We start from the raw sequence: 20,199 nt of genomic DNA, 5'->3' as shown, positions 1-20,199 counted from the left end.
CGGTTTTCAAACGGTTTAAAGTGGTTTAGTGCATTATAGCGTTTTGGGTTGACTCGAATTGGAACGTGACTGGTTCCCGATCCAACGGTTGGACCGGCCGGTCTGGCTCGGTTTTAAAACAATGCATGAACCTCGAGGGTTGGCCTCGTGATCAAGAAATTTTGCTCCCTTCATTAATTTCTTGAGTTCAAACCACTTTGTAGTCATCTATTACATTTGTGACTTACTTGGAATATTATGCTTGTAGAGTATAAATGGGCCTCGAAAATTTAGACACCCTGGTTTTCAAAAAAAAAAATTCTTCCACATGAAATGGGCAGTTAGAACTAGTGATTAGAAACCTAACCCATGCAGTGACCCAACTAAGCCATTGGGTCCCGGGTTGAGCGTTTGACCAACAGGTCAAGCCTGTATCCAAAGGTTTGATCTAACAAAATACCTCTAAAATTGCATATAAGTCTCTATGGTTTGAAATCTTGTAAAAAAACCCCAACACCATTGTTAGAATCGGCAAATAGGGCCTATACCGACAATGACAACACTCCCATCACCACGAAAACACTCTCCTAAGTCTCCTGACCAAAACTTATTTCACCCCTCCCCCGTTTGCCTCCCCAATCGCCGTGACAACGAGCTTTTTCCAACACATTGTTTGCAATTTCTAATTAATTCCACCACCAGAAATCAACGTCGTTGCCACCATTCCACTCACCAGTCATTCTTCTTTAAACCCTAACATTCCAGCCTTCAATTATTCATTGATTGATTCCTAATTTCTAGATTTGAATGATTAGGAAAATTTGTAACCTGACATGGTAAAGGCTCCAGGTCCACGGTTCCCTACTCACTTGTTAGAACCATATATGAACATCTATTAAAAACATAAATCTAAAAATTAAATGGACTTTATGGATAAATTAAATATATAATTTACATTGAAAAGCAATTACAAACTATTTTACTTTGTTCGTCAGCTAATGTATCTCCTTACAAAACTTTTGTCTTCATTAAAAAATTATGTTTTAGTTATGAAAAATAATTTAACTTTATCTAAGTAGGGTTTGAAACAAAATAGTAAAAATTACTGTTTATGTCTAAAACTTATATAAAAAAGAATTTAATAATTTAATTTAAAGATAAACTTATAATTGTAAAAATTATTGAGAAGTATGGATCATTTAACAACTGGGTCTTAACTAGAGATGATAATGGATCTGATATTTCTGAGTATCCGGCCCGAAAAGGTTGAGCTTTACTCGATATTCGCAGGCTTGGGCTTGATTTTAAGGCCCGACCTCGGGTACGAGCCGGGCCTAGGTATGTCTTCAGGCCCAACCGACACGACAATTTTAGTATTAATTATACTAAATTACTCTTATAATATATATTTAATTACAAGATTATCCTACATTTATATACTCATTTTTCCCAAACCCTATATGGATGAATGGATGCAATTTGTGAAAAATTATTTATATATTTGGAGAGTATTAAAAAATAAATTAATATTTAAAAATTGTTTCTAGAATTAAAAATATTAAAAAATATTGAAATTTATTAATATTTAAAAATTCACATTATAAAAATTGGCGGGCTTGGGCCGGGCCTGGAGTTACAAAAAGCCCTTCGGGTCGGGCGACTTTACCTGTCATACCCGTGACGGGCCTAGACCGAGCTTGGGCCTTTGTCATGAGGTTGGGCTTGGGTCTGAGCCAAGGGGTACTCGGTCCCGACCCGGCCCATTGCCATCACTAGTCTCAACGAGCAAGACCTTGAGCTAAATACATCAGCTTTCAAAGAGGACGAGGAAGGAAGAGGTCAATTACACGACTCAAAATCAAAACACAAAGGATTCAGAAGACGAAACCCGTCCAAAGTACAAACCCACAGGGGGTTTTGGGAGGAACATGGGCTTGGCCCTTGCTCGGCAATTATCGGGCCATAGGCCATCATCAGACCCTCACATGCGAGCCCAAGCCATTGCCCAACTTTTCGTGTTGCAGCATAGCGGGAGCCCAACATCATGATGGGAAGGCCAGCTCCTGAAAAACCATTCCTCTGTGCTCAAAATTCTTGAATTCATCAAAACTTGCACAGCCTGGACTCAGTACAATAGCATCACCTGCATAATGAGAGATACTGAGAATACTTATAGTGACTTTCCCAGAAAGGTAATTGCAACATCAAAATACAAATTGACTAATTTTCAGCTGCGGTATCAAAACAACAAACCATGTTTTGCCATCTTCCTAGCATGGCTGATGGCATCCTTCAGATTTGCAGCTCCAATACAGGGGATGCTAAGACCATTATCAACCAATGTCTTGTGAATCATCAGTCCTGAAGATCCAAACTTAGGGACATTTGAGGACATATATAATCAGTCTATCATGTAACTTAGCTACACCCAAGAATAAATAAAAAAAAAAAAAAAAAGAGAGAGTAAAAACTTTTTAGTTGGAAATTGACTCGGCATTTTGAATCTTCAAGGATCTGTAATAATTATATCGGTACACATCAAGAAATAACAGATCACATACCGTGATTACACATCTATGGTTATTCAGTGGTTCAACTAATTGTTCAAAACCATTGGAGTCTTGTCCATTTAAGACCTGCAAATGAATAGAGCAACTCAGAAAGAGTTCACAGTACTCTTAAAGAAACACAATGCCGTAGAAATGAAATTGTAAGCAATGAAGGAGAAATCAAATAATGCATCCACGTGATATGCATAAATCTAACCTTCGCAAGGCCACCAAGTAGAACCACACACTTCTGTCTCCTCAGACCCATAAGTCCTACATATGCCGCTTCGACATTTGTTGCCTTGCTGTCATCTATCCATGTCACTCCACAGATATCCTTGTGCACTGTGTATAATGCTTAACTTGTCAAAAATAAGACTACTTGATATGGGGGTTAACAATAGAAATATATGTCAAGAACCAATAGGTATGTCCAATTAATGACATACCTAAGACAGACAAATCAAACTTTTGCAATGCTTGCCATATATGTTCAAGCCCAAAATTGGCAGAATCTTCCATCTAATTAAACAATATCACTTGATGCCATTAGATTATGCAACTGACTGTAAGCTTTTTTATATGCCAATATACAGATATGCTCCCTTTTCAAATTTTTGCATCTGCTTACTAATCTTTAAGAAGAATGAAGAAATAATTATGTGTCTCTTATTGCTTATACAAGAGCCAGGCATCATGAATGGAACAGATGGAACGTTCATTACTGATTGGAGTAATATTTTGAGTAATATGGTAGCCATTTCTCTTAGGGCATCAGATAAGCCACATCATATACATATAGGATTTTCTTAATTTCTGAAAATAGATTTCAATTGTGAGTTTATATGATCAATAAACTAAAGCCCGGGTTAAATACCAACGACAACTGGAAATTACTCCCTTCTTACATACAAAACCCTATTTCAAGTAATGCATTTCCATCTGAAGAAGAAAGAGGAACAGATTGAAATTCCTTCAAAAATTTGAAATGGAATAAGATTCTATCTGAAACAATCTTTACCAATTTGCATCCGATGAGGTGGTGCCCTTAATATTTCAATTGTAGAATTCAGGGCTTCAGCATCAACTCCAATATCCAGTCCAAGAATTGATAATGCAGCTACTGCAGCATTATGATAATTGTGTATCCCCATAGCCTTCATTGTACTCAACTGTAGCTGTGACTCAATGCCAATCGCAGGAACCTCAAAGCTGGCAGTCTTTGCCTCCATATCAATCTTTTCCAAAATAACTAGCATCAATATCATATGTGATATTCAAGAAAAAAAAAAAAGCTCGAAAGCAAATGCATAACAAAGGGCAATTGCATCTAGATCTCAAACATCAATTTCACAACCATTATAATTGTAAACACTAACAACATATGCCACACTTCAGAATTCTTTTGCTAATATTTCTGCACCAAGGATTTTGATCCAATTAATTTTTGGGCCTTCCCATAAACTTCAGTTTATTTCTTACTCCAAAATAAACTGCCAACATGATAAACAGGTGAGCATGGGTTCAATGCAGGTCTTTAGTTCAAGCCTTTAGTGGCATCAAACAGTCCAAAATCAATTAATCGTACTTATTTTTTGCCCAATACTTATCCGAGGTAGGAACATTATGTACTCTGGCCTTGCATATATTTTAAAAACATTTGTGCAAGACATATGGCACTAAAAGAGGACCCATACATAAAGTCAGAAACTTTTTTAACAAAGATAGTGAGATAATTGTTTCTTACTTTCACACCAGGAAAGGCTCCTATCCAAGCAACATTAAATTCATGTCCCTTAATTGCTTCATTCAAGTGCTGGTTTCCTGATGGAAAAATATGCTCAGTTGTCAAAACACACACAACTCCAATCTGCAAACAAGTAAACTCCAACAAATATGCAAGGTGAGAATAATAAGTGATACTGATCCTCAAAAGTCAAATTGATTTCCCTATAAAGAGGTTTAGCTCATTTCTATGCATAAGTTATCAATCAGATGAGCTTGGCAAGGACCCTGAGTGTGTATATATACTATATATTGATTTTAGAGTTCAGACCATCGAAAATTTAACTAATATCTAAAACCAAACTAGATCATTATGTTTTCACAGCATGCCACCTTACCCGCTAGACTTAGGGCTCTATTTGTTGCAGTTCAATAAAAGTTAAATAAAACTTATGAATGGTTCTAGCAGATTCAAAATTAGTATTCTGCAGAGCCCAATTATTTACTTGAGAAATAATTAAAACTTACCCAAAGGAAGAAGTCCCAGCTTGGTGTTTGCCATGTGAGAAAGTAAACGGCACTTAGTCAGTGCATAATTCCTCATTGTCTTGTGCCTTTCTAGATGATCAGGGGTTAGGTTTAATATCACAGTAACCTGCATAGTTTCCCACAATTTCATCAGGTGGAAAATATAAATGCATATAATGTATCTCTGTGTATCCATACATAAAAACAAACAGAGACACATGGGCAATTTTAGACAATTCTTTCAAGCCTACTCACTGAAGGGCAGAAATACTTGTTGGGAATTTCTATTTGATAACTGCTAACCTCCACCACTGCAACCTGGGAAACATTTTGATGCAATTTTGTTCCAAATTGTACACTGTTAAATGGGATGAGAAATTACAACCAGAAAATACAACCCACCTGAAACTTGGGTTTTGAAGAAGGCAATGTGAAGCATTGCAAAGCAGCCTCGGAAAGTGGTTTTCCAAGGTTGCCCCCTACAAATGTGTCAATGCCAAGATAATTAAGCATCTGCATCCAAACAATTCAGAAAACATAAATTTCTGAAAGAACATTGCAAAGTCATATCAAAAAGGGAATAGTTTAGAATTGGTAAATAACTGAAAGTTATACTCGCAATTATAATAAATGACTCAAAACTACAATATAGTTTTAGATGGAGGAATTTCTACTTTGGAGTCGTTTGGACCAAATAAACACATGCTTTAGCAAATTCTTTAACATTCTAAACTTCTATTGGGAAATGGCAAAGGACATTTTTTTCCATAAGAGGTCAAAAGGTCTTTTGATAAATTCTGTGAGAAAAATAAAGATGTAATATAGATATGAAGCCTTAGTTTACTTCACAGTCTTATATGAATTTTGAAACAGGAATATGTCAAACATCCAAAATGCCAAATTGAATAAAAGTGCCTAAACATGTTTCACTTTCTGTTACCATAAATAACAATAAAATACAATTAACTCACCAAAGTTACTATGAATAAGAATAATATAATACTTTGAAAAAAAAAAAAAAAAAAAATTAAGAAACCTGCCCAGCAAAGGTGACAACAGTTGATTTTCCATTAGTTCCTGTTACTGCTAAGATCTTGATGCTTCTTGAAATGACTTCCGCTGCAAAATCCAACTCAGACATTACCCGTTTCCCCTGCATTTTGACAGCAAATTAAATCATAAACTATTCCAATTTATAACTTAAAAAAATAANCTTCAGCATCAACTCCAATATCCAGTCCAAGAATTGATAATGCAGCTACTGCAGCATTATGATAATTGTGTATCCCCATAGCCTTCATTGTACTCAACTGTAGCTGTGACTGAATGCCAATCTCAGGAACCTCAAAGCTGGCAGTCTTTGCCTCCATATCAATCTTTTCCAAAATATTTAACTAGCATCAATATCATATGTGATATTCAAGAAAAAAAAAAAAAGCTCGAAAGCAAATGCATAACAAAGGGCAATTGCATCTAGATCTCAAACATCAATTTCACAACCATTATAATTGTAAACACTAACAACATATGCCACACTTCAGAATTCTTTTGCTAATATTTCTGCACCAAGGATTTTGATCCAATTAATTTTTGGGCCTTCCCATAAACTTCAGTTTATTTCTTACTCCAAAATAAACTGCCAACATGATAAACAGGTGAGCATGGGTTCAATGCAGGTCTTTAGTTCAAGCCTTTAGTGGCATCAAACAGTCCAAAATCAATTAATCGTACTTATTTTTTGCCCAATACTTATCCGAGGTAGGAACATTATGTACTCTGGCCTTGCATATATTTTAAAAACATTTGTGCAAGACATATGGCACTAAAAGAGGACCCATACATAAAGTCAGAAACTTTTTTAACAAAGATAGTGAGATAATTGTTTCTTACTTTCACACCAGGAAAGGCTCCTATCCAAGCAACATTAAATTCATGTCCCTTAATTGCTTCATTCAAGTGCTGGTTTCCTGATGGAAAAATATGCTCAGTTGTCAAAACACACACAACTCCAATCTGCAAACAAGTAAACTCCAACAAATATGCAAGGTGAGAATAATAAGTGATACTGATCCTCAAAAGTCAAATTGATTTCCCTATAAAGAGGTTTAGCTCATTTCTATGCATAAGTTATCAATCAGATGAGCTTGGCAAGGACCCTGAGTGTGTATATATACTATATATTGATTTTAGAGTTCAGACCATCGAAAATTTAACTAATATCTAAAACCAAACTAGATCATTATGTTTTCACAGCATGCCACCTTACCCGCTAGACTTAGGGCTCTATTTGTTGCAGTTCAATAAAAGTTAAATAAAACTTATGAATGGTTCTAGCAGATTCAAAATTAGTATTCTGCAGAGCCCAATTATTTACTTGAGAAATAATTAAAACTTACCCAAAGGAAGAAGTCCCAGCTTGGTGTTTGCCATGTGAGAAAGTAAACGGCACTTAGTCAGTGCATAATTCCTCATTGTCTTGTGCCTTTCTAGATGATCAGGGGTTAGGTTTAATATCACAGTAACCTGCATAGTTTCCCACAATTTCATCAGGTGGAAAATATAAATGCATATAATGTATCTCTGTGTATCCATACATAAAAACAAACAGAGACACATGGGCAATTTTAGACAATTCTTTCAAGCCTACTCACTGAAGGGCAGAAATACTTGTTGGGAATTTCTATTTGATAACTGCTAACCTCCACCACTGCAACCTGGGAAACATTTTGATGCAATTTTGTTCCAAATTGTACACTGTTAAATGGGATGAGAAATTACAACCAGAAAATACAACCCACCTGAAACTTGGGTTTTGAAGAAGGCAATGTGAAGCATTGCAAAGCAGCCTCGGAAAGTGGTTTTCCAAGGTTGCCCCCTACAAATGCCTCAATGCCAAGATAATTAAGCATCTGCATCCAAACAATTCAGAAAACATAAATTTCTGAAAGAACATTGCAAAGTCATATCAAAAAGGGAATAGTTTAGAATCGGTAAATAACTGAAAGTTATACTAGCAATTATAATAAATGACTCAAAACTACAATATAGTTTTAGATGGAGGAATTTCTACTTTGGACCAAATAAACACATGCTTTAGCAAATTCTTTAACATTCTAAACTTCTATTGGGAGATGGCAAAGGACATTTTTTTCCATAAGAGGTCAAAAGGTCTTTTGATAAATTCTGTGAGAAAAATAAAGATGTAATATAGATATGAAGCCTTAGTTTACTTCACAGTCTTATATGAATTTTGAAACAGGAATATGTCAAACCTCCAAAATGCCAAATTGAATAAAAGTGCCTAAACATGTTTCACTTTCTGTTACTATAAATAACAATAAAATACAATTAACTCACCAAAGTTACTATGAATAAGAATAATATAATACTGTAAAAAAAAAAAATTAAGAAACCTGCCCAGCAAAGGTGACAACAGTTGATTTTCCATTAGTTCCTGTTACTGCTAAGATCTTGATGCTTCTTGAAATGACTTCCGCCGCAAAATCCAACTCAGACATTACCCGTTTCCCCTGCATTTTGACAGCAAATTAAATCATAAACTATTCCAATTTATAACTTAAAAAAATAATAAAATATCTCAGGCAAGCTTGAAACTTGTAATTAAGTGGAGTCGCAAGTAAACTAATTGAAGTTATAGGAATATAAATAAAAACTAAAAAGCAAGAAGCCAGTTGCTTTACATTACACGATGTTATAATACTAATTCAATGCTTTAGCCTGGTCGAGTAATCTTACATGGTATGCTTATCATGCATTGTTTAAATTACAGCTTTATATGAAATCCAGTTTCAATTCACTCAAACTAAGTCATTGTGTTATGTGTATAAGAATAACAAGCAGGAGATATTAACAAACAATTTTCCAGCAAATCCATATACTTACTGACTGCAACAAGCAGGAAAGGCCATAGTTTTCAAGGGGAACTCCAGGAGAAACAACCACAACGTGAGCATCTTTAAATAACTCTTCATCAAACTGTCCAAGGATTGTTCTTACACCACTATGCCTCTCAAAAAGAGGATCTTTCTGCAAGAAATGAAAAATTTAACCGTAAATAAATAAATAGAGAACCTATAAAAACATTTAGAAAACGTTAATATTGTATATAGTTATACCTCTAAAGGACGCAGATTCTGGTTCTGGTCAATTGCTAAGACTGAAGCACCTCGTGCAAGAGCAAGCTTTGCCGCAGCTCTCCCGGATTTTCCCAAACCAATAACCTGAAATTTGAATGTAACATTTCAATCGCTTCCCAGAATTGATGAAAAAAAATGGTGAGGAAATAGGTAAAGAAGTGCTGAGAAATAGACTAGTACCGCAACAGATTGGCCTTGAAGGTCCTGTTTGAGAGTGCAAGATGGGAAGGTTCTGAGTTTCGTCTTCTTGCCTGAGTGAATAAAATGGAGTGTTGCAGGTTCGTACTTGTAATAGAAAGATTTCAGCTTCATGGTCTCTGTGGGGAATCATCAAATTCTAAGTTTCAATTTTAAGCATTTGTTTGGATTGGCCTATGGGCCGACGTATTGAACTTTGTTATTTTTAGACCATCAAATGACCAATATCTCTTATTTCTTAAATTTTTTTTTTTTTTTGTTTCGACAATTTTATTTTTAATAAAATTATTAAAAATGACATAACAATTTCTAAATATAGTCATACTTTATTTATATTTTATATTTTTCTAATTTTTACTTTAATTATTAATCATAAACCCTAACTCTAACTCTTCTAAATTATTAAAATATTTTTTATTTCAAATAATTATTTGTTTGATAAAAATATTTCCAAATTAACAAAATTATTAAGAAAAAAAGAGGATGTAATTTTGGTGAGAGTAGAAGGAAGATGTTTGGTTAAGTAACACTCTGGGATATAAATGTCCATTTAACTTATTATTTATCATAAGGTATTTGACAATAATATCACATAAACTAAAAATTAATGTGTTATTACTGTTCAATAACACTAGGGACACTGAAAAATTTGCACCGAAATTCTGTACCGGCGTACGTGTAACGCGCGTCTGAATTTTTTTACAATTTTTTTCTAGTGAACGGTCGTCCATCAAATTTGGACAGCCGTTCACTCACATGGACGCCCGTCCATATTATATGGACGGGTGTCTATATACAAGGGACGAGCGTCCTTATTTAAAGGACGCCCGTCCATAAATAAAATACAATAAAAAAAATTATAAAACATTATGGACGGCCGTTCATAGGTTGTGGACGGTCGTCCCTTAATTTTGGACGGGCGTCCGCAAATACGGGACGCCCGTCCAAACTTAATTTGTTTTAAAAAATAAAATAAAAAATTTGGACGCCTGTCCAAGCTTAATTTGTTTTAAAAAATAAAATAAAAAATTTGGACACCCATTCATAAATTATGGACGGGCGTCCCTTAAATTTAGACGGACGTCCATAAGTTATGGACGCCCGTCCATACTTAAAAAAAAAAAAAAAAAAAAATTTCTAAATACCTTTCTTCTTCGCTCTTCTTCTTCGTCTTCATTCACCGTGTTTTTTTCATATTTGTGTGATTTCTTGAAGACGAAATCACACAACTGTGATTTGTGTTTGGAAGCTTCTGCTACAAAACTGTGACGGTTAATTGCCATGGTGCGATATGTTTCCAGTTTTTTGTTTCTCACCATAGACAAAATTTGTGTGAGAGAGAATACCCTTCTTAAAGATCATCATAACTGGAAGGATAAGCTCCATCAAGTTCACAGATCATGACAAGTAATAGGCAGAACTTAAGTTCCGACCCCAGAGATTGTTTGTATGGTTTCTGAACTGTATATGTGAGTGACATGAATGACATGTAGTACGCATTGTCTAAGAGCAGATGCATGTCATCCGCATCATCCAGACAAAAACGACATACCATCTACATTTTCCCCTTCAAACTGGAGAAACACCATCAGAATCAGAGCGAAATGCTGAAGTAGTCTAAGATCCAAGAAATCATCATGAAATTTCTAAATTCTAAATGCAGATGGTAAAAAAAGATAAGAATGATACAAAATGGGTTAAGATTATTGCATCCAGTACCATCCTCCTCTTTCAAATCCATGTCAAACTAATGTTTCATTGCCTTATTGTTTTTTCTACACGTTTGAAGGAATACAGATAAAATTCTTCGCCTACTTTTAGTTTCAGTTGCATGACATAAGGTTCCAAACAAGAACATGGACCAACATACTTGGTGTTCTCAAATCCAGTTATGATGATCTTTAAGAAGGGTATTCTCTCTCACACAAATTTTGTCTATGGTGAGAAACAAAAAAACTGAAACATACCGCACACATGGCAATACGGTCACAGTTTTGTAGCAAAAGCTTCCAACACAAATCACAGTTGTGTGATTTCGTCTTCAAGAAATCACAAATATGAAAAAAACAACGGTGAATGAGACGAAGAAGAAGAGACGAAGAAGAAAGGTATTTAGATTTTTTTTTTTTTTGTTTTAAAGTATGGCGCCCGTCCAAATTTAGGGGCGCCCGCGTCCTAATTTTTTTATTTTATTTTTAAAACAAATTAAGTTTGGAATACGGACGCCCGTTCAAAATAAGAGACAACCGTCCACAACTATGAACGGCCTCCATAATGTTTTACAAATTTTTTTATTGTATTTTATTTATGGACGGGCGCATAAATAGGGACGCACGTCCCTTGTTTGTATATGGACATCCATCCATATAATATTACAGGCGTCCATGTAAGTGAACAGCCGTCTAAATTTGATGGACGACCGTTCACTAGAAAAAATTATAAAAAAATTCAGACGCGCGTTACACATGGCAAATTTTTCGGTGTCCCTAGTGTTTTGATTACTGTTATATGATATATTATACCAAATAAGTTATCACGGTAAAATATCTTGTAATTGTAGAACAATCTAAAGTTACTTTATAGAAGTCTTGAATCATCTCTGAGATTATTTTCCATAGAAGAATTTTATTTTTATACCTTTGAGACATGGACTCTCAATCAAATATAGAGGAGGCATCATTCAAAATCAATCTCAACTCCTTAAAGCCGCCCAGTCTATGAAATCTACACTTGAAAATCCTTTATTTCTCTCCATCACTGCACTCCAACACTGCAGTTTTTTCTCACTCATTGAGCTTTACAAACTTTACTAATAACTCGCAGGCAGCCACCGCATTGCATGATTTTGCACTCACATCATGCCGTAGCCTGGAGTCTTCTCTTTTGGCTTCTCATGTTTGCGATGAACCTGGCCTTCATCGTTTCAGTTTCTATCAGGTATTATTATTTGAATTTCAAAGTGCTTTTTTTTTTTTTTTTTTCTTTTTAAATCTAAATCCGTTTGGACATCGATACTGTAATGTTGGCTGCCGAGAAAACTGAGCCGTGGACGGGAAAATAGCGTTGTGAAGTTGTTTGTGTTTACTTTTCTAAGAAGGATCTAACTAAATCTTTTAGTTACGTTTAGTTTATTATTAATTTTTTTTTAAGATATCTGAATCTAGAGGTTTTGTTTGGTTGCCGAGAAAATTATAAAAAGGAAGGAAAACATAGACCTGAAGTTTCAACGCCGATTTTTTCCTTTTTTCAGTTTCCATATCAATGAAGCAGCTGAAATACTATTATCTCATCGTTTATTCTTACCGTTTTGTTAATCTAAACTATAATGCTTACTATTTTGTTGATCTGAAGTCTTATGCTACTGTCTGGTTGCTGAGAAAAGTGAGGAAAATGAAAGATAATTGAGATTCCAAGTTTAGATACGGCGTTTTTTAAGTTTTTCCAGAATATAATCTCTCTAAAACTTAATGTTACATCCTGATTGTATTCTTTGTATAATCAAAACTCTTATGGCTAATTGTGTTGTTTGGTTAACGAGAAAATGAAGGAAACCAAAGAAAACTAGTCCAAACTTAAAAAGTTTGGACTCTGGTTTTTTGGTTCTGTCACGACAATCTCTCCAAATACTGCTACTGCATTTTCTTGGCCAATTTCTGTTTTTAATTAAACCCAACTGTACTTTTTGGCTTCTCAAATGAAGGAAAACAAGGATTTGTAGTCTAATATTGATTGTTAGAATACACAAAAGAATAAGGGACTGAATTAACTTGTTTTTATTGATGTTGATAATTTATTAGTTTCATTTTACCTGTTTTGTTGCTTTTAAACTGAGAAAAAAATAGGGGAAACTTGTTTAATAGATATTTGAGGTACTCTAATGCCATGGCTTTTTTTTTTTTTTTTTTTTTCTCTCTTTGATGAAGAATTCAACTTAACTTAATGATATTGCAAAATTATTTTAGAAAAGAGGGGGAAAAAAAACATTATCTTTCAAGTTGTATATATAGACTCAAATAAGTTGGTTTTTGAAGTTTTAGTATACATTAAGCAAAGATTTCATTGCTTATTTTATTTTTTTGGTTTAACATGTAGTATGAATATTTTATATTAGACACTAGTGAGAGATGAGGTGAGATTCTAGTTGAAGTAGAAGTTCACTCCTCACTTGAGTCAGCCAGTAAGGCCCAAGCCAATTTGGGGGGCTTAATTAGGAAACAGATAACCTTATGTCTACTCAATCATAATGCTCAGGGTAGGCTCAGACCTGCCCGATGACTTAATGTGTAGCCCATGATGTGTTTTTTTGGGCCAAATTAGGTTGAATCAGATGACTCGGTCATCTACTTGATGAATGATCACTAGCCAAGTTGTTTGATACAACCAATGACTTTTCGTTGAACTACCTAGCTGATGACTTTTAATAAGATAACATGGCCAACATGGCTTTTCATATGATCAATCACCGATGTCTTGTCAAACAATTCAGTGATTACACTCATCCTTCTTTTATCTTTACGTATATGAGGTACATTAACATATAAATGGACAATTCTAGTTTTTACCTGCAACATTAAGTCCTACAAATATTAGAGAAACTTAGTGATCTACTTCCATAGCCTAAATGTCGAGTTTCTTTTTATTTCATTTATTTTACACTTGTATCATCATATATTAGCACCATACCCATAAACACATGATTACATACACTAATACTCCATACAACCACACACATGAGGGGGAGATGATGGGGATTATAGTGAGGTCATGCTCAGTATGTATGATGCTAAATTTCACTCTTCAGGTCTCTTGTCAAATTTATCTGAAATTGTGCATGATCTTTGTAGCTTTTGTGCCTAGTGGACTTGGAGGGTGACCATATGAATCCTTTTGAAGCATCAGCTCGCATCAATTTCTGGGTTTTAAAAGAGTTTCTTCTGCACGGAGTATTCTGCGTTCTTCTTCTTGTGACAGGGCACTGGCTCATATTTCTCGTTACAGTTCCCCTTGCTGGCTATCATGCGCTTTTGTAAGTATTTTGTCCCTTTAGTATATAAAGGACTACAGTCATAAAGTGTTTCTTTCCCTCATTATAAAACTGTTATCGTTCTCAGTATTCATCTGCATCGATCTTTCCTCTTCAACAACCAAGATTAATTTGTTGGAATATTCTCCCTTGGTCAAGATCTGATAGTTGGTATTACCAGTTTTGGTTTAAGGAGCATGCTTGCTAGATGCCAGACACCAAAATGCTGAATTATGAGATATGATGCCATTGATTTAACTTTTATCAATATATGTTTTGTAAGCACTAAGAACTTGATGGGTTAAGAGTTTTGACCAAAACTCCCAACATCTGTTTTCTCTGAGAAAATACATGAAATAAATTTGATTAACTCAAAGAAGTTATCATTGTTGTTTAGGTGAAAGTGACCATTTATGACTATCTCTATTCTCTCTGTATCACCATTCAATTTCCATAGTGTAACTGGAAATCAAGGACTTATGTTATTTTAACTTGCCTGTGTCCCCTAGGTGTTTCTGATCAGAATCGCTATGTCAATCCCGTAATTAATTTTCTGAATAATGAAGCTTCTGATGNCATTATCTTTCAAGTTGTATATATAGACTCAAATAAGTTGGTTTTTGAAGTTTTAATATACATTGAGCAAAGATTTCATTGCTTATTTTATTTTTTTGGTTTAACGTGTAGTATGAATATTTTATATTAGACACTAGTGAGAGATGAGGTGACATTCTAGTTGAAGTAGAAGTTCACTCCTCACTTGAGTCAGCCAGTAAGGCCCAAGCCAATTTGGGGGGCTTAATTAGGAAACAGATAACCTTATGTCTACTCAATCATAATGCTCAGGGTAGGCTCAGACCTGCCCGATGACTTAATGTGTAGCCCATGATGTGTTTTTTTGGGCCAAATTAGGTTGAATCAGATGACTCGGTCATCTACTTGATGAATGATCACTAGCCAAGTTGTTTGATACAACCAATGACTTTTCGTTGAACTACCTAGCTGATGACTTTTAATAAGATAACATGGCCAACATGGCTTTTCATATGATCAATCACCGATGTCTTGTCAAACAATTCAGTGATTACACTCATCCTTCTTTTATCTTTACGTATATGAGGTACATTAACATATAAATGGACAATTCTAGTTTTTACCTGCAACATTAAGTCCTACAAATATTAGAGAAACTTAGTGATCTACTTCCATAGCCTAAATGTCGAGTTTCTTTTTATTTCATTTATTTTACACTTGTATCATCATATATTAGCACCATACCCATAAACACATGATTACATACACTAATACTCCATACAACCACACACATGAGGGGGAGATGATGGGGATTATAGTGAGGTCATGCTCAGTATGTATGATGCTAAATTTCACTCTTCAGGTCTCTTGTCAAATTTATCTGAAATTGTGCATGATCTTTGTAGCTTTTGTGCCTAGTGGACTTGGAGGGTGACCATATGAATCCTTTTGAAGCATCAGCTCGCATCAATTTCTGGGTTTTAAAAGAGTTTCTTCTGCACGGAGTATTCTGCGTTCTTCTTCTTGTGACAGGGCACTGGCTCATATTTCTCGTTACAGTTCCCCTTGCTGGCTATCATGCGCTTTTGTAAGTATTTTGTCCCTTTAGTATATAAAGGACTACAGTCATAAAGTGTTTCTTTCCCTCATTATAAAACTGTTATCGTTCTCAGTATTCATCTGCATCGATCTTTCCTCTTCAACAACCAAGATTAATTTGTTGGAATATTCTCCCTTGGTCAAGATCTGATAGTTGGTATTACCAGTTTTGGTTTAAGGAGCATGCTTGCTAGATGCCAGACACCAAAATGCTGAATTATGAGATATGATGCCATTGATTTAACTTTTATCAATATATGTTTTGTAAGCACTAAGAACTTGATGGGTTAAGAGTTTTGACCAAAACTCCCAACATCTGTTTTCTCTGAGAAAATACATGAAATAAATTTGATTAACTGAAAGAAGTTATCATTGTTGTTTAGATGAAAGTGACCATTTATGACTATCTCTATTCTCTTTGTATCACCATTCAATTTCCATAGTGTAACTGGAAATCAAGGACTTATGTTATTTTAACTGGCCTGTTTCCCCTATGTGTTTCTGATCAGAATCGCTATGTCAATCCTGTAATTAATTTTCTGAATAATGAAGCTTCTGATGCATGAATAAATGCCCCCTCTTTTCGCCCATCATTCTTTTCATCTTGGAGTTTAGCTTTTGTTCAAGGCAAATGTTTTCCCAATAACAGAATTAAGAAATGAAAAAACACAATGTCCCTTGTTCCTTGGTAGTCATTATTTGGACATGTCCAAATGGCAATATAGCAGGGTTTCCATGGAGCATCTGTTTGGCTACCTTATGTTCTTTTGGTAAACCATATTACATGTTCCTTAAGTTGATGATACTCTTCAACTTTGGTGAAGTTGCAATCTAGGTCATGTATAATTCTGTCTAACAATTACCTATGTGATACTAATTGCCTGTTGTCACAAATCTGCTCTACATGATTCATTGACAAATGCACTGATTGAATTATTTGGTATCACGCTTATTTGGAAGAGGGCGTGCCTGATCAAGTTTGCTTCTATTGCCAAAAATATTTAATTTTGAATTAATTGGTTAATAGCATAAAAATTAAAAAGGATTATACAAGTAATAATATTGTCATAAATGAATGGAAAAATATGCTGTGGTTCCATAATAAACATGTGATGAATCAATTTTTGACGAATGAGAATTAATCACTTGTTAGTTTCTGCTTGACATCATAACATTAGTAAGTTTCTCAACCTTTGTAGACATGGTTATGCTTAGGCAGATAGTTCTTGTGTCTGTTTATTTTAATTGCCCATGGATTCTTGAGAGGTTACGGTTCTTTTTATAGCTATACAAATTGAATGTCTCAGGTATATGAAGCGGCAGCATCTGATTGATGTAACTGAAGTTTTCAGAAATCTTAAGTTCGAGAAGAAGCTTCGATTTTTCAAGCTTGGTTTCTACGTGGTTTTCTTTGTCCTAGTTGTGTTCAAGTATGTTTTTTTACTTAATACGTAAATAACATTATTGCTTGTTTAGATACACTTTCTTTTTCTCTGTGTATTTAACTTGTGTCATTTTTTTTCTAATTAACGTTTTACCTGTGGTTTGGGTGTAGAATTATTGCTATTGGCAAAATTTTGGTCAACCATTCGGAGTTTGGAGACATACGCTCCTTTTTAGAATACTAGAGATTGTTGTTTTGGTTTATTAAATGTATGTAACCCAGTGCAACATTTGCTCATACAAGGCACTTACAACTTTTTTTTTTTTTTAAATGTAACATGCATGAGTTACTTTTCTGTTTATTTTCATTCTTAATGTTACTTGCATTTCTTAAACTATTTTACTTGGCTGTGGATTTTCCAAAATTTGACAGTAACCTTAATATTATACATAATTTCCTTATATTGCTCTTGAAACATTTGAATTTAATGAGGCACTTGGTTTCTGAAATCTGATAATTATTGGGTTGATATTGTTATGGTTATGAAATACTCGTGAAAAACCTTAAGAATAATTGATATCACTGTTAGAGTCATCACTTTAATATAACCTTTAAACTTTTCAGATTAACAGTTTCTCAACATGGTTGAAGCTTGCTTGACTAAGTCTTGTGTTCCAATCCCCATTTCATTAATATTTAAATTATTACCCATCATAAAATGGGCTTGTGGTTAGATCCATTTTTGTGTTTGTGTTTGTTTGAATCCATGTGTTTATGCGTGTTTGCATCCATGTGGCAAGTCTGTCAAACAAATTTGCCTTTCATGCTAGAAAGTGGTTCAGAGTTAAATTGTTATTGGATGCCTTTCTACAAGTTTAAGCTTTTGGGGCTGAGCTTGCTTAACAATAATCTGTGTTGGCATTTATCCCATATGAAGCGATGATACTGACACATGTTGATCTTGTGTTTTCATGTCTAGACACCAAGAAAGTACTTATGGGAAGGAATTATAATGAAGTTTAAATGTGAGGATTGCAATATTTTACCAAGTGGTTTTGATGAAATCACAAGGGTTTGCATGTTAGAAATCATTGGCTAAATTGAATGGGCAATTCCAAGATTTAGAAAGCTGGAAGGATCCTGTGCATTATGGTAAACTTCCATGTGATTTCTGAAATATCTTAGGGGCTTAATCTTTTAGGATATGAGATACATTAAGAAAGTAGAATCTACAAATTTGTAAAATCATTTAGATTAGGAAGCTACTATTTTGTAATTAGTTTTGTTCTTGTATTTATCTGCAACATAGGGAGAAAAGGTACAATAATGTTTCTTTTATTTCCTTATTTTGGGTGCTGGAGGGTTAAGGAACAAAGGTACCATTTGGCCCTGCTTTATGTCACATTTATTTCTGAATTATTCCATGATTTGTCATAAACCCCATCAAAACTAATTACTTTTGTATTCATTTTAGCCCTTTTTTTTTTTTTTTTTTTTTTTTTTTGTTGTTGTGTTGTTGTTGTCATTGATCTTTAGAATTAAGAAATACTGATGCCTGCTAGTTAATTTCTTTACCTCCCTTCATGAGGTCCTCTTTGCTCTCTCTCTCTTTCTGTCTTGCTAATGATAACTTGTAATTTGCAGCCTTGCGATTGCAACTTTTGAAGCTGTGTCTGGCATGGATGATGACCTTCATATATATTAACTCTCCACTACTCGAGCAGTATGGTAACCACACCTCACAAGTCTCCATTATATAGTTCTAATCCATGTAAAAGATGAAACCTTGGCTCACAGAAATAGATGAGTTAGATTGTAGTGGTTGAAATGAGTTTTACCAAACTGTTGTCAGGTTGGCTACCCTTCGTATGTGTCGATATCCAAAGTGTTCCTATTTATTCTTTAATTGGAGAAATGCATGTATACTGAGATTTGAGTTATTGAAAATGTGAGAACATCTATCTCTCTTCGAGAGTAATTTGAGTGGATGCCACATTTGATTGATGTTTCAATGGATTCATGGCCAACCTTTTTTCTTTTTTTGGAACTCATTTTAATGAATAGCTTTCTTTCTTTCACTCTTCCTTATGCCAGATTGATTTCTTTTTTTGCTCTTTCTAGTTCATTTGTACTCAGATTATACATTGGCAATAATTGACAATGCATATGTATAATCACCGTTGAGCTGGGGGTTTTATTTATTATAAATTTGATGTTCAAAATTTGAAATTAAATTAGTCTATCCTTGATTATGCTTTGGCTTTCACACTAATACATTATGCTTCTGCATTTACATTAATACATTATGCTTCTGCTTTTACAGTAATACATATTTAAATTGTGTGTTTCTAGGAGAACTGTGGACGGTTGAAAATATAAATCTGTTTCTTGTGATGTCCTTTTGCGTTTTTTCTTTCTTTGAAAGGGAAGAGTGGACTAAATGGATTATTTACAAACCCACCTTTCCCTTCTTTATATCTTTTACGGATTGTTCAGATGAATTAGGGAATTAAGACTTCATTGGCAAAGTTGGCATTGTTTTTGTTCCATTCTTCATAATACATGTTTTATGCTATTAGTAGATCCTTCTATTTTAAAAGATGTAAGTTAAAAAGATGAATATTATGATTAAATCTTGTCATAGTTTAGTTTTCTTTCTGTGACTGATCCTTTTGGCCGCCTAATGCTCCAACATTTTATGAATTGGCAATACTTTGAAGCAGTTCAAACTGCCTTCACATTTTACATCATTTGAGCTCTGAATATAACTTGTGTACGTAATTTGTTCTGCACACACGTCTCCAGTATCAATATCATTGATGTAAACAGCTGATAATCCAATTATTAGCGATAGTTTGAAATCTTCAGACAAGTTTTGCTTTGTCAACTTTCATTTGTTCTCAAAGCTTCTTATAGCATCAATGCTCTGATACAATATTGAATACTATTATGTATCTGCCCACAGAAAGAAAACCTTTCTCTCCAAATATTTGGATTTGGGGCCGAGATTACTGTTATGGTCTT

General features: G+C 34.4%; 2 protein-coding genes across 2 annotated transcripts; one reads left to right on the top strand and one right to left on the bottom strand.

Moving 5' to 3' along the window:
* Positions 1-1,723: 1,723 nt before the first annotated feature.
* LOC116138694 (UDP-N-acetylmuramoylalanine--D-glutamate ligase-like) lies at positions 1,724-9,250 on the bottom strand. Its single transcript, XM_031424380.1, has 14 exons — positions 9,119-9,250; positions 8,918-9,022; positions 8,685-8,828; positions 8,195-8,311; positions 7,580-7,690; positions 7,433-7,495; positions 7,178-7,304; positions 6,672-6,748; positions 6,007-6,157; positions 3,550-3,615; positions 2,746-2,873; positions 2,541-2,615; positions 2,233-2,353; positions 1,724-2,122 (listed from the first exon to the last, which is right to left on the bottom strand). Exons 1-14 carry the CDS (start codon positions 9,248-9,250, stop codon positions 2,022-2,024), a joined length of 1,518 nt encoding a protein of 505 aa, XP_031280240.1. The 3' UTR covers positions 1,724-2,021.
* A 2,696-nt stretch (positions 9,251-11,946) lies between these two features.
* LOC116138734 (protein cornichon homolog 1) lies at positions 11,947-19,212 on the top strand. Its single transcript, XM_031424421.1, has 4 exons — positions 11,947-12,073; positions 13,981-14,162; positions 17,099-17,221; positions 18,820-19,212. The coding sequence occupies exons 2-4, from the start codon at positions 14,014-14,016 to the stop codon at positions 18,878-18,880; spliced, it is 333 nt and encodes a 110-aa protein (XP_031280281.1). The 5' UTR covers positions 11,947-12,073; positions 13,981-14,013; the 3' UTR covers positions 18,881-19,212.
* Positions 19,213-20,199: the final 987 nt, after the last annotated feature.

The sequence above is a fragment of the Pistacia vera genome, unplaced genomic scaffold (assembly GCF_008641045.1).
Source record: "Pistacia vera cultivar Batoury unplaced genomic scaffold, PisVer_v2 Contig343, whole genome shotgun sequence".
Classification (NCBI taxonomy): domain Eukaryota; kingdom Viridiplantae; phylum Streptophyta; class Magnoliopsida; order Sapindales; family Anacardiaceae; genus Pistacia; species Pistacia vera.
This window is presented reverse-complemented; position numbering and strand designations above follow the sequence as displayed.